At 48.7% G+C, this 22,935-nt stretch overlaps 1 protein-coding gene across 1 annotated transcript in view; it reads right to left on the bottom strand.

Annotated features, from left to right (window-relative positions):
- Window positions 1-3,575: 3,575 nt before the first annotated feature.
- The window catches only part of COL4A1 (collagen type IV alpha 1 chain), a 136,422-nt gene continuing 117,062 nt past the window's right edge, over window positions 3,576-22,935 (bottom strand). Inside the window, exons 37-52 of the mRNA XM_055335740.1 lie at window positions 22,581-22,720; window positions 22,030-22,156; window positions 21,855-21,935; window positions 21,343-21,441; window positions 20,301-20,351; window positions 18,785-18,970; window positions 18,114-18,247; window positions 16,796-16,868; window positions 15,758-15,829; window positions 14,510-14,638; window positions 13,433-13,531; window positions 12,273-12,485; window positions 11,230-11,407; window positions 7,295-7,409; window positions 5,957-6,129; window positions 3,576-4,209 (exon numbers count right to left, since the gene is read on the bottom strand). Coding sequence (XP_055191715.1) covers window positions 4,128-4,209; window positions 5,957-6,129; window positions 7,295-7,409; window positions 11,230-11,407; window positions 12,273-12,485; window positions 13,433-13,531; window positions 14,510-14,638; window positions 15,758-15,829; window positions 16,796-16,868; window positions 18,114-18,247; window positions 18,785-18,970; window positions 20,301-20,351; window positions 21,343-21,441; window positions 21,855-21,935; window positions 22,030-22,156; window positions 22,581-22,720 — 1,952 coding nt within the window. The 3' untranslated portion in view covers window positions 3,576-4,127. The remainder of the gene's footprint in view (window positions 4,210-5,956; window positions 6,130-7,294; window positions 7,410-11,229; window positions 11,408-12,272; window positions 12,486-13,432; window positions 13,532-14,509; window positions 14,639-15,757; window positions 15,830-16,795; window positions 16,869-18,113; window positions 18,248-18,784; window positions 18,971-20,300; window positions 20,352-21,342; window positions 21,442-21,854; window positions 21,936-22,029; window positions 22,157-22,580; window positions 22,721-22,935) is intronic.

Below are 22,935 nucleotides of genomic sequence, written 5' to 3' on the forward strand. Positions count from 1 at the left end.
AAGGTTCCAACAGTCCACACCCAGCACTGGATGAATGGGTAAACTGTGTATACCATCCAATGGAAATTTTTCAGCCATAAAGATGAATGAAGTACTGCCACGTACTACAGTGTGGATGAACGTCAGAAACATTAGGCCAGGTGAAAGAAGTCGGACACAGCAGTCACACACTGAATTACCCAGAGTAGGAAAATCCATAATCAAAAAGCAGACGGGGATTGACAGGGGTTGGGAATCATTGCTGAATGGGCTCTGGATTTGAGATGATGAAAATACACCCAGTTTGGGAAATGGATGTAGTAAATTCCCATTGTAAATGTACTAAATGCCATTGAATTGTTGACTGGTGGTTGAGTTTTAAGTTATATGAATTTCATCAATTAAAGACATTTGAAAATGGATCACAGATCTAAATATACTCAGTAAAACCATAAAGCTTTTAGAAGAAAACAGGAGAAAATCTTAGTGACCAAGGGGTAATCAAAAAGTTCTTAAACATAATACCAAAAGCATGTCCTGCAGAAAAGATATTGATAAACTGGACACCATCAAAATAAAAAACTCTTACTCTGTGAAAGATGCTGTTAAGAGATGAATTTGCAAATCACTGATCTAGCAGATGACTTGTAAGCAGAATATCAAAGAATTTTCAAAACTCAACAGTAGGAAGAGAAACAATTTTTTAAATGAGCAAAGCTTCATAGATTCTTCAAAGAAGAGGAAGTGTTGATGGCCAAAAAAATTCATGGAGATCGTCAACATCCTTGGCCATTTGGGAAATGCAAGTTGAAAGCATGGCTAAATGCCACTACATGTTACAATGACTAGCAAAAAAATACTGACAATCCCAAACATCGGGAAGAATGTGGTGCAATTGGAGCTCTCGTACATTGCTGGAGTAAATGTAAAATGGTACAGCGCCTCTGGAAAACAGTCTGGCAGTTTACATACAGTCAAACATACAATTACCCTGTGACCTGGCAATCCTAGTCCTGAGTATTTACCCTGAAGAAATAAAAATTTATGTTCACATGAAAACCTGAACATGAATAAACATTCATAATCACCAAAACCTGGAAAGAGCCCAAATGTCCTTTGACAGGTAAATAGACAATGTGCAGCACATTTATATAATCCCACTCAGTGGGGCACCTGGGTGGCTCAGTCAAGTATCTACCTTTGGCTAAGGTCATGATCTCAGGGTCCTGGGATCGAACCCCACCGTTAGGCTCCCTCCTGGGGGGGGGGGGCTGCTTCTCCCTCTCCCTCTGCCCTTTGACTCATGCTCTTTCTTTCTCAAATAAAACTAAAAAAACAAAACAAAAAAAAAACAAAACAAAAAAAAATCTCACGCAGCAATAAAAGGGAATAAACCACAGATGCCACAATATTTTTGGAGGACTGTCAAATGCATCAAATTGAATGGAGGATGGTCTCAAAGGTTACACACTCTGTTACTCCGTTCCTGAAGAGACAAGTCATAGTGATGGAGTTCGGTGGTCAGGCTTCCACAGGGCAAGAGCTCGAGGGGGGCATTTCAGTGTAAACAGATTCTGATTATGCTTACATGAACCTATACATGTTACAATTCATAGTAGTGTCCATCAACATAAGTCAATTTTACTGTAGGAGAATTAAAACAATTAAACATAAAACCTGCTCTCGGAATTACAGATATAAAATGCACAGGACTTAAGGTTGGGATTCAAGGTGTCATCACCTTCTTTGCACTTTCCTAGGTACACCAACCTGTATCTAGTAACTAATGACTTATAATAAATTAGTTTTATACATAGAAACAAAATGCTCCCAAATGGCTTCCATATGGAGATGCTCCGTATCTGTGACTTCACAGTAGGAGCCAAGCCTGATGATTCAGTGTTCTCTCCTGTCCCCTCCTATATATTAACGAAAGCAAATTAACCCTTTTCCTGTTTCATCACAGATGGGTGGGAGTGACCAAAACTAGACCTTAAGTGAGGTTTCCTGATCAAGCACGTGAAGTCATGTTCATCCACTGTCCCATTCCATCCCACTACAGCTCTGTCAGGTGTGATAACCAAGAACATTGCAATATTTAGATCTTTTTCCTCAATACGCAGGGTCACACTCATTCCCCAGGGATAATGTCTTGATCAAGTGTAAACTGAAACTTCGAGCACCAGAGAAAAACAATCTGCCACGTAATACTTGGAATCCAATGCTCCACCTAACACCCGTCCATCCCACAGCCATCATCTCGGTTCTAACTTCCAACACCCCATTGAGTCTGCTTTTATTTATTTATTTATTCATTCATAATATTATATTTATTTATTTGAGAGAATATGACTTGGGGGGGGAGGTGCAGAGGTAGAGGGAGAAAAAGGAGCTGAGCAGGGACCTCCAATGTGGGGCCCCATTCCAGGACCCTGGAATCATGACCTGAGCTGAAGGTAGACACTTAACCAACTGAGCCACCCAGGTGCCCCTGAATATGCTTTGAATATAGCTGGATATATATGTTGTTCACCTCTGTTTATCTATGTTGTTCATCTCTAATTATCTTATATCCAACCAGGATTTGAAAAGTGGCAAATCCTTGGTCTACATACAATGGATGATGGATGGATGCATGATGGATGGACGATGGATGATGGTTGCCTGGATGGACAGAGGGGAAGGAGGGAGGAAGGGCAGAAGAAGAAGACCAATCATTCTTTTTTGCAGTAGTTTCTGTAAATTATGACCAGTCTGGCTGTCATTTGGAAGAACTGCAAAATATATATAATCTAAGGTAGGCACGGCTTACCAATTTATCATAGGCCTGTGCAGTGACTTTTAATGTTTCTGTGGCAATACTGGCAACAAATTAATAAAAGCTTAATTTTTATACAAATAATTTTATTACAAATTTGAATTTTTAAGAAATACACATTTAAGGAAATTACATAAAAGGCCTTAGTAGTCTTAGAAACGTTTTGGAGACTTTTGGTGAAATGTCATTTCAGGCATAGTGGTCAATCCATCCGTTCCCTGCTGACGTTTGCACAGCGCTTGCCAAAATGAGGAAGCCCCTCAAAGGAGCTTCCACTGGGATACTGACACTAAGATTCTACAGAGCTGTTTTCCACACCAGGCTGCAGAATGAGGAATACGAATAAAACGAAGGCCTTTTACGGTTGCTGGTTTTTGAAGTCAAGTCATTCAGTTGTGATTAGTGTTTAAAACCCTGAAGATATTTAATACAGTATAAAAACAAAAAGCTCAAAATACATGTTTCATGGTAATAGACACGCTCATGAACCCGGGTTTGGCTTTGGCGATACACGAGTTTTGGTTTGGAGGTGAACAGTAAGAACAGATGTTTCCATTCAACACCCATGTGTGAAAGGACAACACAGTCTTTTCAAGGAAGAAACTATGTAAGCTTTATTTTAACAGTGGAAATGAAACGAAAACTTGACCTGCCTAATTGCTGACATCTATATAAATTACTAAAATATATATATATTTAATTTCTGCCTACTTTTGGACCATCTTTATTCCACAGGAAATTCGTGATTTCTGCAAAAGCAGCTGCATAGTACCACACAGAGCAGAAAGACCTAAATTTATATTTGGGGGTTGGAAGATACAGCCGCTGAGCCCGCCGTGCCGTGGGCAGGTCCGAAACACTGCTGTTACATGACCGCTGTTTGTACAGACCCAGCTCAACAGTGACACAAACAAACATCCCGACTGGGAGTTGAAAATGCACCTGTTATAATACAAGAGTGAAAACGGGCATCCGCACAGAATGGAAGGCCCCGCACACCTCCTAGCACCCTTTGGTTTTCTGATGGGAGTTCTCACTTTACACATCAGCGCACCGGATTGTAGAACAGACTTACACTTTTATTTCATCAAAAGTGCCATTTGGTATGTCACTATGACAGCTTATCATGGTCTTTGTTTCTCCTTCAGCAAGTAGAGGCCACCGAAGCAGGGTATGTTAGTTACGCAAATTCCTATAAGGCACTTTACGGTTTTCATACTGGACAGTGAGGTACACAGGATATATTTCTAGGGTTCGTTGCTGTTAAAAAAAAGAAGGGGAAGAGGAGGGAGTAGCACCATGTTGTTCGTTAGCTGAGGGCCGGGTTTCATTACGTTCTTCTCATACAGACTTGGCAGCGACTGACGTGTGTGCGTAGCTCTCCTGCCTTCAAGGTGGATGGCGTGGGCTTCCTACAGGGCAGAAACCAGCCGTCACCCCCACAGCTCAGCAAGGCAGGGGAGTTCCTGGGCCCCCCCCCATCTCCCAGAGATCTCCCAGGGGCTGGGGTTGGGGGGCCAGCCGGTGACGAGCAGCAGACAGCATGCTGGGTGTCACCCGCCCTCACAGTGATCAACAATCACGTGTACCCTCTGCCCCACCCTGCCCCATCCAGACCGTGAGGCTGGTGGCAGCCGATGTGCATGCCAGGGAGGGCACAGATACAGCCACCCCACATCTGCTCCATCCAAAGTCTGAGCCCCTCTGAGCCACTCCCACTGTGCCCCTGCCTTCTTGGGCTGTGACTTCCCCCTCCATCCTCTCTCCTCAACCACATCATAAACTCCTCCGGGGGAAGAAGCTACTCTCCTCTGTGACCCTTCACACACAGACTAAGTGCTCATGAAATACTGGCTGAATGGTGTGATGAGCAATGAATCTGGAATAATTAACTAGACCTTGAAATACTTATATAAGCGTTTGCTGGATTCTATGCAGGTAATCTGACTGGAGGCCAGAGGGGAAGACGTTTAGTGTCCCAAATGCTCCCTTGATCCTGGAAATTCTACCTGAATTTGACTGTGAGAGAGCTGAAGTCTGATTCTAATAAAATTAAAGCAGCCATTTAATAAAAGTAACTTGTCCTAAAATTAAGGCTGCTTATTTGCAACTTCTGTGAAAATCTTATTGCCCCCAAACTAATTATTTAAATTATTGGGATCTCATCTAATCTTTAGTTCATTGTGCCAGGCTGCTGATTCCAAAAAAAATAAAACCAAAAAACAACAACAACCCATTATGAACCCTATAACAGAAGCCCCAGGACCTGATACACCCGCCAAGTGCTCAATTAGGTAGCTGATGTCTAAGCGCTATCCCGAGGGTTGATGTCGACCTTCCAGTTGCCTGAAAAGTCTCGTGTGAGCTACTGACTAGGCACCTGGTACTTTTTTGGTGCTTAAAATATTACAAGTAGAGACACTCTTGCTTTGCCTTTTATGACCTAACTTAGGAAGAGTCAGGCTCACAGAAGAGTTCCACAACATTCTCTCTGAAAAGGCAGACAGAGAGGAGTGTTTCTAGGGGGCAGCAGTCCTTATTTCAGGGTCCCTGCACCTGCCCCAGCAGGGCTGCATGGACAGGAGGTGTGTGGGTGCTCCATCCACCCCCACGGTGGGCGCTGGGCTCTGCTCTGCCTTCAGCAAGCTCAGCAGCCCTCAGGGCCATTGTCTCGGCGGCAAAGTGCAACCGTAATGGGAAAGAAAGGGAAAGTCTCCCCTGTCGCATTCAGAGCGCTTGGGCTGAAATTAGTTTTTATTAGCATGAGTCTACCAGTCTGCTTACATCCCCCAGAGCTCGGCCAACACACACACTAGAGTCAGCATGACAGCTGCCAGGGGAGCAAACGTGGCTCTTTCCTTGCTCACTCACTGGTAAAAGCGTATTTTTAAACTCTCTGTTTGAAGAGGCCAAGGGCTCCAGCTACACTGTAGTGAATCCCCCTGCAATGGATTCACAACTCTCTCGCCAATGAAAGAAGGGAATCTGTCACCTAGGCTCTGCCCTAGATGTGCATCTGGGCTCCTGTGCGCAGAACAGAAGCGAATGCTCTCTGCTGCTGGGGGAAGGCGCATTCCTAATTACTGGTTGACAACCCTCTTTAAGGCTCCGTAGGAGAGGGGACGTGTGTCCTGAAGCTGCACAGGGGCCCCGACTTACTTGAACATCTCGCTTCTCTCGATAGTGGCGAGCCAGAAGCTGTAAGCATTGGCGTAGTAGTTGCAGGTCCCACGGCCGTGGCACTCGATGAATGGCGCACTTCGAAACTCTTCCAGGCAAGACCCAGGAGACGCAAGGGCTTGGCCAGAACCTTCGGCGCCGGCGCTGGTGTGCTGTGGGGTGGCCGTGAGCCGGGAGTCAGGCCCCTGCCAGCCAGCCACACGGGGCCTCACGACGCCCGGGGAGGAGCCAGGGTGCCCCATCCCCAACCGCAGGGAAGCCTCGCACGGGTCATCGTAAAACACACTCGTGCCCATACTGCCCTCTGCCCACAGGCGGTTCCTGCGCGGAACACCGTGACCCAGAGCCAGGACTCCACCGCTGCTCCTCCCCTAATAGGACGCAGCCAGCCCAGGTTCATTAGGACTTAAAGAAATGCTGTCCTCACTATTTATTAGGTTTGAAACACTGAAACCTCCTCTAACCTGGGACGGAAGAAAGAGCCAAAATGTGTAAATGATTTTTGGAACAAAGAGATGTGAAAGCACACTTTCTAATCAAAGGTATACAGAATAATTAAAACCCTGTATTTGCTGCATTAGATGCTAAGTGTCCTTTTCTAAGGTACAGAACAATCATCTCCTGCTCTTCTTTGAAAAGAGAAAATTTAAACAAGAGAAAGAAAAGAGTAACAGCTATTGTAACTGTTAAAAAGCACTTGTGTCTAATGGGTTCAAGCAGGAGCGACCTGTGCTCTGAAACCAGGCCTGTCAGATGAATGACCCAAAATGAGGTAAGACATCCCCAAACCCACCATGACTGTTGTTTCAGATAAGAACATTTCCCCCCGGGGTCCACTACAAGCTGACCTTATGGGTTCAGAGCTTTTGTACATGCAACCACTACTTTAAATGGTGCAATAAAGTCAGACTGGTGTTTCGGGGGTGGTACATCGGGGACCGGTGATCAGGCCAGCCCAATGACAGGGAAGCAGTATCCCCCTGCATGAAGGGTTTGCCCCCCGCCCCAATGCCCCTCGCACTCCACTGCTTCTGCTTCAGGTGTGTGCAGGCTGTGTACTGTCTCCTTTCCTCCTGGGGAGACACTCATTGTGGTGTCTCCATCACCTGGTCCTAGAGTAGCCATTCAAGAGGCAGGAGACAGCTCTGGCCAGGCGCTGGGATGCCTGCTGTCTGCAGCAGGGCAGGGCAGGCCACAGGGGAGGCTCTGGACTGGACTAGCCAACCCTGAGGACTGAGGATAGGGCTGCAGAGGGAGGAGGCGGGGTTATTAGTGGGCAGCTTTGCTGGGACGGAAGGGGTTTCCCAAAATGCTCACCATCACGAAGGAATAGCCGATCCAGAGGGAGGACCAGCCGCTAGGGCACTGCGGGATCTGAATGGTCTGGCTGTGCACAGCCATCACCATGGCTGGCGCCTCACACACCGCGCACCTGGAAGGCACAGAGCACAGAGCCTGAGCACGGCCGCGGGGACTGTGGGGACGATGCAGGACGAAGTCTCTTCCCTGTGCTCTCATCCAGCCTCTTGGCTCATACTCTCCGATCCAGCTTCATGCTGATGACATGGCAAACGTGCCCAAAGCTCAGACTCTGCAGTGTGGAGCCCTCACTGGTTTTACAAGCCCCTCCTGTTGCTAGAACATCCACACCCAACAGGTGTTTAACCACCTGGTTTGTGGGAAGGGGGACATCTGAAGGCCAGGCTGTAAAGTGGCCATCTCCCAGAAGGACTGGGGGCCGCAGACTTGTATTTTCTCCTCTGCACATTCCAGTGTTCTTCAATTTTTCAAGAGTGAGCATGGATTTCGGCAAGCACAATGAACACTTCAGACACAAGAGTTGGTGAAACTCAAATGCTACCACTTCCAGAAGTCAGCTGAGAATCACCTTCAACAGAAGTCCACGGTGACAGAGTCACTGACAAATCCTGCATCTTGAGGCTGGATCCAGGCATCCTGGATCTGGGAGCCCCGGGAGCTTCGGACTCATTCCAGCCTCACAGCCAGCAGAGCAGCGGGGAGACCCTGCCCCGGGCTGGGACACTGCAGCTGGAGCGCCTCCCCTGGAACCTGCTCCTGGGCAGGTGCTTCTGAGCTCGACTGGCTGACACCTGGCCACTGGCACAGCACCCAGGAACCCAAAAGTAAAGCAACACAGGCTCTCCTGACTCAGACCTGCCCAGGTTAGGAAACTCTTCGGGGGCAAGATAACGTTTTGTGAGAGAAAAAAAAGTTAAAACACCCGTAGTCACGTAATTACATTCAAGTCACAAAACTAACAGAGTGTTAGCAATGCTGATAAATGACTATAAATGGTGTTAATAATTACACCTAGTTATGCTGGAACATTTGCATGAAAATGGATGGAGAGGGGGTAGAGGCCTAAATTAGTCATTCGATTTTCCATGGATGTGTGTGTGTGTGTGTGTGTGTGCACGCAATTTTCTATTTTATTCGCACAAGTGCAGATGAATTAAAAGGCTCAGTTAAACAACAGTTACTGAAATTGGCCTTATACATCTGCTACCATCTGTCTGCCAGACACAGAAGCCAGAAATAGAGTGTGGCGGACCGAGCTTGGTGTCAAGCTCTCTCTGGGCTGGGCGGCTCATCGAGGAGGGGATCCTGGCACCATCCGGTCAGATGGACAAGAGAACAGAGTCACAACAGGAAGAGCTGGAGGGTGCCTTGAAATTCAGACGGTCCATTCCCCCGTGTTATTCCTGAAAAGGCTGAGGCCACAGAGGGGCGTGTGAGAGCCAGGGCTAGAGGGCTCACGGCAGAGGCCGTGCCACCAGGACAATTAAACAATCAGCGGCTCGCGATGACTCATGTGTGCGGGGAGCCAGAAATGTCTGTTCTGTTCTCAGGACAAAGGGAGAGAAGTTGCCAGCTTTTCTGCTTAACACGAAAGGATTTTGTGTTATTAATTCTTTCTAAAAGAGCTTTAGGAGCTCCCCCCAAAGTAAGCCCAAAGTCCTGAGACCTCAGGCAACCTCTCAGTGACAGTAACCATGGAAACCACGGGCTCAGAGACCAGAAGTGGGCAGCACCATTCCAAAGGGAAGGAGAGTCTTCCATGTTCTGTCTCCCTTTCTGATATTTCCTACCCATTTCTTCTCCTAACTCTGGGAAACGAACTAGGGGTGGTGGAAGGGGAGGAGGGTGGGGGGCGGGGGTGACTGGGTGGCGGGCACTGAGGGGGGCACTTAACGGGGATGAGCACTGGGTGTTATTCTGTATTTTGGCAAATTGAACACCAATAAAAAATAAATTTATTATTAAAAAAAAAAAAAACAAAGGGAAGGAGAGACAGGGTGGCTTCGGGGGCAGCGGCTCGGGGGCATGACTGGTAACGTCCCTCCGCACTGAGCTGCTGTGGGTTCCCTAACAGGTGTAAGAAGCTGAAACGCATGATGCTGACATTTACGAAGTTCATGCTTCCGGGTGGGGGTCTTCCTGAGGGTCAGTAAGGGGTCCGCAGGGAACAGCAAATCTCAGACACGCGCTTCTCGTGGACCTGACTTGGGAATACTGCAAACGCACGCCACAGCCCCTCCCTCAACCAAATCAAGGTCAGAGGTCAGTCTTATCAAGGAGGTAAATAACAAACAAACATGAATAATCGTTTTCTACCTGTGATCCAAGGCAAGCTAAATAAAAACACAAAGGTGGTTAGTTTCCCTCCTGGTGCAGGCGGCAAGGTTCTGCACGAGGACGGTCTCAGCAGAGCAAGTCACAGACACTCAGTGGCACATGTGCACAACCGTCTGTTTTGAAAGGTGCCACTCAAAAGTGTAGTGAACCATTTTTCCCATTTTAAGACCCATAAAGGGAGCTTTCTTACAGCTCCAAAGAAAAATCAAAGAAAGCTATCAGGAGATATTTTAATGTAAGTCATTCAAAAACCTATGGTTTTCCTAATCTCGTAGGGCATCTTCGGCCCTTCTGCCCCCGGGTCCTCGCCTGTGGTCCAGGTCCCCCAGATCGTCATCTGCCAAGACCTGTTGCCCCCACATGCCCTTGCAGAGCCAGAGGAGCCAGAAGGGCCTGTCCTCCGCCAAGACCCAAACTGGCCTCAGGGCTCCCAGGACCGGCTCCAGCACACTTCCTGCTCACTCTTCCTCTGAACACAGGACCTTGGCATATCTTTCTTCCTGGTCAAAAGCTGCTTGGTTCTTTAGAGGAAATGTAGAAAGGCTAAGGTTAGTCCTTACTCTCACTGCCCTAGGGCAAAACTATCTTGCCTAGTTACTCTGCTCATCCTTTATTATCTTAGTTTGTTACAAAATAAAACTAGAGAATAGCTTCTTAGTCAGATGGAGTCAAACCTTTGCCACTTTTCTATGACTTCTGCTTAGAGCTAAGGAATCAGCTTTTAATTAGAAGGGATGAAGCAAAAATAAGATGATCATGTACTTCTTAGTCATAATAACTTCCATTTCCCACCTTATTTCCTACCAGGCAGACTCTGGGACACCCGAAAACCTACTCCAGACATTAATTAATGTGGAAAGCACGTAACCGTAACTGGGAGGCTCCTCAGTCAAACAAATAAATTGTCAGTGGGAATTCACCCTAAGGGAGCAAAAGCTGGTGGGGTGGAAGGATATGAAGGAACCTTAATACTACACATCTGTACGTATACAATGAAGCTGTATGATCTTCCTGGGTATAAACGACAGATACACAGTGTCTGTGGTATTACATAGACACCTCACACCCATATTTGAGTTCCTGCACTGAATGCCACTGAACTGTGCATTAAGAAATGGTTAATGCCACTGAACTGGGCATTCATTTCACATGGTGTCTCTTTTACCACAATTAAAAACAACAAAAAAAGTTTTTTGATTTTATGGGGTTGGGGCAATTCAGAAGAAAAAAACCTGAAAAGGCTCCTTAAAGAGACAATTATTTAACAAAACAAAGTTGAGAGTGCTGGTTCTGTGGCTGCCGAGGACTCCAGGGGCATCACTTCGAGGGAGGAAAGGTGGCCACCCCTTTGCCTTGCACGAACAGGAATTCTCCCCCAAAGCTGGGCATCGCCTCTCCATCATTTTGAAGAGAGCTAACTCTTATATCAGATGCTCTTATGGCTGACTTGTGTTATAGATCTGATTTCACAATCAATACACTGAACGGCAGTGGGTCGAACGTTTTTTGGGGAAAATTTTTAAAAAAACAGAAACAATCTCTGCCTAGTGTACAAGTGGTTTTTCTTCTCCAATCCTAAAGCCACTCAGACTCACCTGCTAATAAATGGCCTGATGTTGTCCCCGGCGATGGGCGCCATGGACATGGGCATGGGCTCTGGCGTGGATAGCCAGTAGGAGTAGTCGTTTCGGGAGGCGAAGTTACACACGTTGTTGATGTTGCAGAAAAGGAAGGGCATCGTACTGAACTTTCGCAGACAGCTCCCCGCCGTGCCTAGAGCCGTGGGGAGAGACAGCATCAAGGGCTGGCTTTATCATCAGTCCAACTACATGCAACGTAACCATCACAATGGAAATGACAGTGTTTTAAATTGTAAACAGGAGGATGTAAATACACACACAAGACTAAGGTGATTGTAAATGAGCATTAGATTAAAGTGATCAAGGGAAAAAGAAAACTACAAAGAATTATGTAGGATATTTTAATTAAAGGAGAGAAATCTTTTTATAAACCGGAATTCCAAAAGAAATTTAACAGGTGGCTCCTTGTTCGATGGACAGTAACAACCTCGATGATGCCTTCGACAACAGTTTTGCCAAAAATGTAGGTTCTCTTTACGGGGCTGCTTGTTTCAGAATTCCATAAAAGTCAGAGGTGTGTGTGTCATTGAACCTAAATTGGGGAAGGGTGTCCAGAGGGGACTAGAGAAGTGACAGCCAATGGGCAGCCTTCTGAGTGAAACGAACAAGAGGGATGGGGCTTGGGGTGTGCAGCGCAGTTCTGGGCAGGGGAACATGCACATTTTTTAGAATGGGCACCAGCAAAGCTACCCTATTTTAAGACTCTCAACACTAAATGTGAAGTATGTGCCCCAGAAATCTTGACCTACTTGATAATTTGAAGAAGAAATGGAAAGCTGCATTAATTTAAAAGGTTCAAAGATTCAACCTTTACATTTGCTTGGCTTCCCTTTGTAATGTGGTAGCTGCTGAACTGGTGGTTTGTTTTGTATGGAAGGAGGGAAACAGAATCAGGCCCCATGCCACTAACTGCATCTTTGTGATGCCCTGAAGCACAGGACACCTGGGCATGCCATGACTCTACGTCAGATGAAGACCCTTGTCCCCACCGTTCTCACCCAAGTCCTGGCCATGGGCCCGTTCGTTGCCTTGCACGTAGAGCAAGGAGTACCCGTGGTAAAGAATTTTGGTCCCAGGTGGACACTGTGGGTCGTCTGTTGTTTGACTGTGCCTAGTCACGAGGAAGCCATGGTCCACAGATGGGGTGCCTGGGGGACCCATGGATCCTGGCAACCCATCAGGGCCTGGCGGGCCTGGAAACCCTCTTGGACCTGGAAGAGAGAGAGCAATGAGCTTCTCTGGCTACGAGCAGGCACCCCTGAGAGGCTTCAAGGAGGCCTAAGTACAACCACCTCCATGCTGCCCCAGTTTCTCCTTTCTACAGACTACCCAAGATGTTCTATAGACAGTGCTGGGTGCAAAGCAGATGCTCAGAAAACGGAGTCCAATGGGTAAGAGTAACATGTGAAAAGGAACATAGGAGTAAGTAAAATAAATGCCAGGACCCAATGCATGTCACTTAGGCAACATTTTGGGGATCCTCTGAAGAAGAATCACAGAAATTATCAGAGCAAAACCTCCTTCCTTTTAAGCTGGCTTCCCTCCCACGGCAGCCCAGCAATGCACATGGGAATAGGGCAGTAAGGGCCTGGGGTTGGCACTATGTCCTTCTGTCCCCTGGGTCCCTAAGCTCCCTGCAGAGCTGCTCAAGGACCTTTTGCTAGGCTGGACCCCTGGCCTCACTGGCCAATGCCCTCAGCTTGCAGCATCCCAGTCACGATGGGTAGCTGAGTGTTGGCTCCCTTGGGAAGCAGATCCACTGTGTCCTGTGCTGGTCAGTGGCCTCGTGGTCAGCACTGACATTACCATCTATTTCCACTTGTCTATTGCCCAAATGGAGTTTCTGTAGCTACAGCCTGCTCCCCACTGAGGACTGCAGGCGTCCCTGCTGGCCATCTTTCAACAACATCTGGGAAACCCCCGTGCTGGTGGATCGACATCTATCTCTCCACACAGAAAAAAGGATGACAACCCTTTAGCTCCTCTGTAAGACCTTATTTCCTCTTGAAAAACAAAAAACAAAGAACAAACTTGTTTAGAAACCTGTCAAGTAACGTTTCCAATTCCATTGTGCAGATCTGTGCACACCTGAGCTTCCCTGCTTCTAACCTTAGGATGGGTGGAGGATGGCTGGGGCGGGGGGCCGCAGTGAACCTACCAGGGGGGCCGAAGGGTCCAGTCTCTCCTTTCTGGCCAGGTGCACCGTCAAAACCAGGAATACCTGGTGGTCCAGGTAAGCCCACGGATCCCGTCACACCTGTAGGAAAGGGAAAGGAACTCGAGACCTGGTCCTGGAAGGCAGCAGGCTACATCTTTCCCTTCCCTTCTGGAATGTGTCCTTAGCCTCCCCCAACCCCCACAGGCGGCCCTGAGCAGCATTGAGAGCACTCTCCGGGCAGCCAGGGGCCCCTCCAGCAAGCCGTGTCTACACCACCCGGGGCCTCAGCCCAACTGGCGTCCTCCGGCCATGAGCTCCACCATCCAATCTGAAGTCCTGTGGCTGCTCGCTGCTACTATGTGGTGCACAGTTTGGGGAGAGGTGGTTTCATGGGGGAGAGGCAAGCCTGTGACACATCTTTGTGTTCTTGAGCATCTCCCCCAGGCCACATTTCTGTGCCTCAAGTAATTCCTATGCAATGGGTATACCCGCTTGGATAGATTTTTGTTTTCAGGTGCACCCTTTACTTGCAGGTGGTTTAAAGTTAGATTTTCATGGCTGCCCCCTCTCAGCTGGAGAGCTTTCCTTCCCCTTTATCTTCCACCCGCTCTCTGGCTCCTGTAGTAGGAAGTGTTCGGCCTAACCAGGCAGGATGTTCTGGGTCAGGTGTCGGGGACCCTGGGCACAAGCACGAGCCACTCGCTGTCAGCTGGCTGGGACTCCTAGGCCGCTGTCAGGGCCCGTTCTCATGGTTCTAGACCCTCGTCTCCCCCAACCCTGATCTTCTTGCTGGAAAAAGCAGCCTCTCTGGGCCTGCAGCCCAGGTTTCCTGAGTGAGCACAGAGGTGCTGAACTACACATTCCTCCAGCTTCTCCTGAACTTTGTTTTGGCCTCTTTAGTTCCCTCAAAAACTTCATTAGGTTCTGATATCCACTTAAGGAAAACAAGAAAGTCCTATTCCAATATATGTCTGTACAGTCCCTACCCGGAGACCCTGATGAGACACACACATGCAGAGGAGAGCCTGCGGGTCCCCCAGCCCCCACACCTCCCCTTCACAGTTCGGCCAGTCTTACCTTGCTGTCCTTTGGGGCCTGGAGGTCCCGGGAGCCCCTTCAGACCTGCAGGACCCTCCGGACCAGGAAGCCCTGGTTCGCCTTTGACGATGTCATAGGGCCCTGGGGGGCCCGGGGGACCAGGAAGGCCTGTGGAAATCAAAGGTGCCAGCGATCACTATTGCCAACATTCACAGGAGAAGCGCCCCACATGAAACCCAATCCAAACACAAGGTTTCTCAGAATCCGATCAGTATCAAAAACACAAGTCACAGATCCTCGTGACATACACGTATCTGCACACTTCTGTTATTTCACATAAAATCCTGAATCTCGGGCCTGGAACTGACTGACATGGGGGTCATGAGGATAAACTGGCCGCTGGGTTTTGGAATCCCCAACAACGGCCATGCAGCCCTCAGCTGTACAGACATAGCCGGTGAAGCTCTGTCCCTCCTGGGATCCTACTGGGACCCGGAAGGCTGCGATGTTGTGAGATCAGAAGGCTTCTTCTTCCACTTCTCTGAAATCTGCCTTATGTACGTTACAACCACTCCAATGACACGTAAACTTAATCCTTCTGCATGACAGCTCTTGAGAGATGAGTAGCAGCCAGAGAGTCTGCAAAGGCTCTGTGTCTGCCCTTGTCCTGCCTCTTTAAGACAAACATTCCCCATCCTCTCCTGCCCTCCACACACATCTTTCCCATGTCTTTTGTTCCTGACATCACACTGCTCACTGAGTCTCTTGAAACGTGATTCTGAAAATTAGACACAGCCCTAGAAATACAGTCGGCCAGGCAGAAACCAGAATGGGATGCCTGCTGTACTTAAACTCTTTCCACCGGAGACCTCCTTGGAGTGTGGGAGCCGTCGCATGTCATGATGGTGGAGAAGCCAAGGAAGAGTCTTCTCTGGGTACAGCTACTTGCTGCCCAGCCCCCACTCGGCCCATCCATGCCAGACTGAGCTTCTCCCCACAACAGCCAGGGGGTCGGGCTCCCGAGCCTGCGCTGTGAATCCTGAGTCTGTCCTGCTCCCTCCACTGGATCTACCTCCTAGATCTAATGAGTGTGACTTTCAAGACATGTCACTGGTGAGAATGTCGACCAGATTAGCCAAACACAGCAGTCCTGACAAGCTACCAAAGAATTTTTAATCAACTGTTTCCTAGTAAAACACAAGCCTTTCACATCTGTAAAACCAAACACCCTAATGCCATGAGCTCAAACCATCGGGAAGGCCCCACCCTCACAGCAAGAGCTCCTACCTTTACTTCCAGGGAAGCCCTGGTCACCTTGATCGCCCTTGGCTCCCTGCAGGCCAGGGAGACCTTTCTGACCTGGAGGAAAGAAGAATGTTGTCAGCACAGAATTCCCAACTATATGTGGGCACGGGCACACACATGCATGTAGGCACACATACCCATCACAAGTATGTCCACATACACGCATACCTGGTACCTGTGTGCCCATGTATACACACAAACACACACAGTGAAAATAGCTCTGGTTAGTTCTCGGGGAAGAAAAGAACATTACTTCTGGTCATAATGAAACCCTTTAGTGAAACCCTTCTTTCTAGAACCTAGAAGTCACATTTTTCCAAACATGAAACAAAACATACAATGATCACAAACAGTCGGGGCCGGGGTATGTGAATCTGTTTTTGGACAGAACAATCCAGTTCCCATGTGTCCCCAAATAGACCCCAAGACACCTGCAGGCTGAGAACTTGTCTTATTCACCCATCATTCATATGTATCCCGTTCAGCAGTGAAACTCAGAGCGCCTGGAGGCTGGGAGGCACCCAATCAATGCGCTGAATATGTTAATAAATTAATGAGTGCCCCAAATCCATGATTTCTTATTGATACACAAATGACTGAGATGCAAATTATCCACTGATGCTTTTTTTTTTAAGATTTTATTTATTCAGGAGAGACACACAAAGAGAGAGAGAGAGAGAGAGAGAGAGAGAGAGGCAGAGACACAGGCAGAGGGAGAAGCTGGCTCCCTCCAGGGAACCTGACGTGGGACTCGATCCCGGGTCTCTAGGATCACACCCTGGGCTGAAGGCAGCGCTAAACCGCTGAGCCACACGGGCTGCCCTCACTGATTCTTAATAAGAAGATCAGAGCTTCTTCACACAGCCATTCACTGGGTGATAAAATCAGGGTGCCACAGCATGAAATAGCATTTCAACCGAGAGAGAACACCAATTTGCACCATAATCAGGCCGGCCTATCAGCATGAGAGGGCCAGTGGTTAGGTTATGCCTCTAAGCAGCACCTCCTCTACTGTCTTACCTTGAAATCCTGGAACTCCAGGAGGTCCCATATCCCCCTTCGAGCCAGTGATGCCTGGAGAGCCTCCAATCCCCTAGACAAGCAGAGAGAATGTCAGGCAGGAACTGCTCAGGAAATGGCAAGTCTCTCAAGTACTCTGGTGGTAGGGAGGCTGGGGCAGGCCTTCAGCGTTCTGCAAAGTAGTCTGGTGAACAAATGGTGCCTTGTGCTTTCTTGAGTGACATGAAGGATGACAAAATCTCCATGTGCGTTTACACTAGGAAGCTGGAAGTCCTAACACCTTGCCTCATTCACTGTGCCCCACTCCTTGTCCATCTACATGGTAAACTCCACACAGCACATCTGCCGTCCCTAGCCCACAGCACGGCAGGCACCGTGATCAGATCTGGGACCCCCTGAACACGTGTTACCGCAACATACCAATCTTACAGCACCAAACTACCTTCTGGACACTTTCCTCCAAACACTCAGACATAATGCACTTTCTTTAGCATTAGCTTGCTATCTTATCTGAAAAGTGATTTTATTTAATTTTTAAAAAAGATTTTATTTATTCATGACAGACACAGAGAGAGAGGCAGAGACCCAGGCAGAGGGAGAAGCAGGCTCCATGCAGGGAGCCTGATGTGAGACTCAATCCTGGGTCTCCAGGATCACACCCTGGGCTGAAGGCAGGCACTAAACCACCCAGGGATCCCCTGAAAAGTGATTTCAAATATGGAGAGAAGAAAACAGCCAAAGGAGGATTATGTTTCTTTATAGATGTGGCATCATTCGTGTATTTTACACATATTATCTCATTTTCTGGCTATTTCAAAAATACTTCCTCCTCTAGCTCCTCTCTCAGTATATATACTAAGTTGTGCTGTTTCTCACCTGTATTTGTTTCTTTGCTTTACCTTATTTTAAAAAGCATCACAATCAAAACATGCACAAATACAGACATGTGCGTGCACACACAAACACACACATACACACACACACACAGAGCCACTAACAACACTGAAATACTGAGTGTACTTCTCTTACTAAGGCTTGCTGTTTGGATCAGGGCTGCCAACAGATTTCCTCACCCAGGCACTGAGCTGCAATCCCCAGTACTATAACATCCCCTGTAACAGTTCTTATAAAACCAGACCGGAAAAAGTGTTGTGCTCGCAGGCTACGATGTCAGGAAAGATGGCCCAAGACCAGCAGCAAGCAGGAGCCCCTCCGGAGAGGATTTAAGAGTGTCACACCCATGTACACACACATATGCACATACATGAGTTGTGCTGTGACCCTATTCACACACAAGACCGACACATGGATGACTCACAGGCAGGCCCTGGAATCCTGGCTCTCCCTTGGGCCCTGGAGCTCCGGGAGCCCCCGGCCACCCTGGGTTTCCTTTGTCACCTTTGAGTCCATCAAGCCCAGGGAGCCCTGGAGGTCCCACAGGTCCCGGAAGCCCTAACGGGAGACAAAAAGTCACACATGTGAGGTTAGAGGGTGATCTAATGTACAGGTGTCTTCACCTCCACCTACCTGCCGCCACCAGGGGCAACCACCCCGTACAAGCCATGTGAGCCCCACAAAAATCCCACAGGTCCTAGAAGGGATCCTCCTATAGACAGGCAGAAACTCTGATGTGGATATCCCAACCTCAGCATCCAGTCCCACCATCAGATGGGGAGTGAGATGTGCCAGGATGCCCACCGGGTGGAAAGCCATCACGGTGGCATCTGTGCTCCTGTCGTTCCCCGTAACGGCTCATCTTCCTCTGATCACCTGTCATATCTACCAAATCCCTTGACAGGAAGGATGCTGGGGAGCAGTGACCCAGTGGAGGCCAAACAACAAGGGTCCCCGAATATCAGAAGCAGTTACTAGCTGCAGTCAACGTTGCAAAAATCTAGGTTAAAAACTCCGTTGAGGATTTAAGGGTTTCTATTTGTCACATCTGTGCCTTGCACTGGACCTGGCACTGACCCCGTCAGACACCCTTACCTGGCAGGCCGGGTTGACCCTGTGGGCCTCGGTCTCCCTTGGGTCCCTCCACAGCGTGGCCTGGGGCTCCAGGCAAGCCTGGCTGTCCTTGCGGCCCCGGGGGGCCCAGGAATCCTGGCTCTCCTTTGGATCCGGGAATGCCTGGACTCCCCGCTTGTCCCGGGAATCCCACATCACCCTTTGAGCCTAAACAACAACAACAACAATTTGAGAAGGTGGCAAAAGGCAGGTGAGAAGAGGAACCATGGCATAGGGACAAGGAGGGAGCAGCTTCCGGGAGGCATCAGGGTGGTGGGGGGACGGGGGCGGGGGGTGGACAACTAGAGCTGCGTGCCCTCTCCCTGTGTTACTAAGTGACATGCTAGACCCTGACCACAGTCTATCTAGGATCTTCCCAGCTGTCATTCTTTATACTTCTTTAAAAAAGATTTTATTTATTTATTTGAGAGAGAGAGAGCATGAGCAGGGGGAGCGGCAGGCAGAGGGAGAGGGAGAAGCAGATTCCCCGCTGAGCGGAGAGCCCGATGCAGGACTCGATCCCAGGACCTCAGGATCACTACCTGATCGGAAGGCAGACTTTCAACCGCTGAGCCACCCAGGTGCCCTCATTACACCTTTTAGAGGAAGTGTTTAGCCGCAAAGCCACTGGACTATAAGCTTAGAGGAGTCTGCAAGCAACCACACTGCTAACCTAAGGGCTTCTTCCCCCTACAGGTGAATGAATAAAGAAGCTACAGTACAGCCACAGCATGGAGAGCTGCTTGGCAAGAAACAGGAGGGAATGACTGGCACAAGCCGCCACACCCGTGAATCTCAAACTAATTATGCTGTGGGGGAAAGGCAAGCTAAACAGAGTGAAATACAGAGGATTCTGCTGATATAAAATCTACAAAATGCAAGCTAATCTACGGTGTCAGGAGACAGACCAAGAGGTGGTTGGGGATGGCAGTGGTGGGCAGCAAGAGCAAGACGGGATGGCAAAGCAGTCTAGGAAGCTTGTGGGGTGATGGATGTGTTGACCTTCTTGATTGTGGTGACACTCTCACACGTGTGCATATTCACCAAAGACTTCCCAAATGGCACCCTCTACATACGTGTAGTTTATTGTATGCCAATGATAGAAACATAGTAATAAACTGCTTCAAAGTTTTTAAGGTAAGAACTTAAAGAGGAAAAAAATCCCTGCATGTGTAGTTTCTAACGTATTACTCCAAAGTTGCTAATTATTAAATACCAAAATTCTAGAATTATTTCAATGAAACAGAATCATTGCCAAAACTGGCCACAGGGCCCCTCCTTGTGATTCTTGTCTTGCTTTTTCAGAAGACAATGAATTGCAGACAATGCACTGGACAGTGGTTAGTCAGGGGCCAGGAGCAGGCACAAAGGAGACCATCCCAGAGCCAACATCTGTCACCCCCGCCCACTGCTTCCTCGCACCCACTACACTTGCTCTGCTGGTGCCATGTGCATCAGCTGTTAGTGGGAAAGGACGAATGTGTCTCGCAGACCTTACCTTTCTCTCCTTTGGCCCCTGGAAACCCTGGGAATCCTCTTCCAGGCAGCCCTGAAAGAGAAGGGTAAAAAAAAAAAGCAAGTGATCTGCAAGTACAGCACAAAACACTGTCTCAACTCTGCCAATACCACGTGCTCTTTGTAGGATACACGTAATCAGCTCATCATACTTCCTAGGACAATCCCATCCCATGGCTGTTCTAAGATGCCCTGGATCATTCAGCACTTTTCTTAACTGTCAGCACAGAACCATGATGGGATTAGTAGAGACAATCTTACAAATAAGTGCGTATTTTCTACAACTGTCTAGAGACTCACAAATTGGCTTTTCTCAGATGACCATCCAACCAACAGCCTTTCTCAAGGGAGGCGGGGGAGCCAGAGGCATTTGGGGGCAGTAAACACTGGAAAGCCCACTCATGTGAGCAAGGGGCTTGTGGGAAGATGACATGGGGAAAGGACATGTGGGGCATTTAATGCACTGGTTTTATAAGAAAAGGAATGTATGCAATATAAACGTAAGGTGTACAGAAGCAAACGATGAACTTCAGAAAGCGGTAGACCCTGAATGCAATCTCCCGGATGCTCCTTTCCGTGACGCGGGGTCATGGATCTCAGATTGTGTCACCCCCCTGCTACACACGAAGTCTACCACGTACATGATTCTCACCATCGGAGCTTGTAGCCCCCAAGGTGACAGGAGCAGATTTGGGGGATGAGAAATGTTCCCAGGACCCTTTCTCGAATGGGGAAAGGCCAGCAGAAGAGGAACAGCCTGGGCTCTTTCTGTGTGTCTCTCTCACACGCCACTGGGAATTCAGGGCAGGTGCCCCCAAGTGCTGGAGGCATTACTGAACGCCCCCACCCCTCTTCTGACCCCAGCCTCTCCCCTTGTCCACATCAGTGTTCAAACGGCCATTAGGACACATGGGGCAGATGTCACTTTGTACCCAGCCCCAGTCACTAGGCATGGACTGAGAGTCTGAGCAATGTGGACCCTAGAGGAGCATCTTGTCCTGCAAGGGAGCAGGAGCTGGGCATACCTGGTTCACCCTTCTCTCCCACTGACCCTGGGATTCCATCACTGCCGGGCTCCCCTTTCTGGCCGGCTGGGCCCGTGGGGCCAGGCTGCCCAGGAAGACCTTGGAGAGAAAAGCCACATTAGTCAGGCAGAGACACTCTCACGGCACCTGCTCTGCATGCAAGATGCTCCTTCCTGACATTCCCCCAGGGAGCTGCTACCCCCAGCACACCTGGGCCCCCAAGGAACATATATCAAGCTCCCACAACAACACACAACCTACTTCTGGAACCTACTGGAGCTAGCTACACAGCCAGCTCAGCAACTTTGGTTCTAGCTCCTAACTGGTGGCTAGGCCTCCAAAAGACCATGGAAGACCCCAGATGTGGTGGTTTCATCTGAGATGTGGAGGGCTGGGCCCCCTGGGGACATTTTGAGGTCCATGACTTGCCACCTTGAGGGAAACTCTCAGCCTCGTTGGCCCTGGCTTCGTGTCCACAGGCCCTCATCTGCGTTCTAAAAAGTGGTCTCTACCTGCTTCTCCTTTGATGCCAGGAATTCCATCTGATCCTGGGAGGCCTTTGTCACCTTTTTCTCCGGGCAGTCCAGGGCTTCCTGATGTGAAAAATAAGACACCAGAAGGCCATCAGTTTGGATCTTTGTCTGGCATCCTCAAACCCAAGTTCGGGAGGAGGCCTGGATGACCTACCTGGATAGCCGACAGTCCCTGGCAATCCTTTGGGGCCTGGAGAGCCGGGTATCCCTGGAACGCCAGCGCTGCCTTTCTCTCCCTTCTCTCCAGGACTTCCCGGAAAACCCGAGATCCCTTGCTCTCCCTGTGAGTAGACATTGGCTCATTATTTTTATATCTGTTCCCGGACATGTGTTTGTGGGCGCTCTCTGGATAACAGTACACACTTTGGTGAAATCAGTGCTGCACTGGAGATTTCCATTTCCAGCTTTCTAACATACAATCTAAAGTCCATGTGCGAAAAACAAGGACAAACAGGAAACCAGAACGAAAGAACCAGCTTTCCGTTTCTACTGTTCACAGTCCTCTTCACCCCTGAGAACTTGCTACTCACTCTGCCTCTCTCCCAACAGCCTCTAGATTCTTCCCAAAGAAGGCGTGGTGGACAGGAGGGGGCAGGAGGGGTAATTTACAGTAAGTTGGGCAATCTGTTCTGTGTTATGAGTGACTTAACGTGCTGAGACTCTCAGATGGCCGGGACAGGAGGCTTCCAAGCAGGAGGCTGTTACCTTGTCCCCGGGCCGGCCCGGGATTCCAATGCCAGGTAGGCCAGCCTGCCCCTTCTCTCCTTTTGCTCCTTTCTCCCCAGGTAAGCCAGGGACACCCTGTGGGCCAGGGATTCCAGGCACACCTTTTTCTCCAGGCGTTCCTATAAACAGACAATGAAACGTGAATGTGTGCTTAGAGGGTACTCATATTAAAAATAAAACAGCACCTTGACAGCCGTCAAGAATGAGGTAAAAGAACACATATCCCTTCATTCATCAATCTCCTAGTTACGCAGACAGATGCCAGTCACCACAGCATAGTAGTGCCACACTAGGAAGCGCCTGTCCTCTTTTAGAAACCATCATTTAATAAAGA

Source organism: Nyctereutes procyonoides, unplaced genomic scaffold, assembly GCF_905146905.1.
Source record: "Nyctereutes procyonoides isolate TBG_1078 unplaced genomic scaffold, NYPRO_anot_genome, whole genome shotgun sequence".
NCBI lineage: Eukaryota > Metazoa > Chordata > Mammalia > Carnivora > Canidae > Nyctereutes > Nyctereutes procyonoides.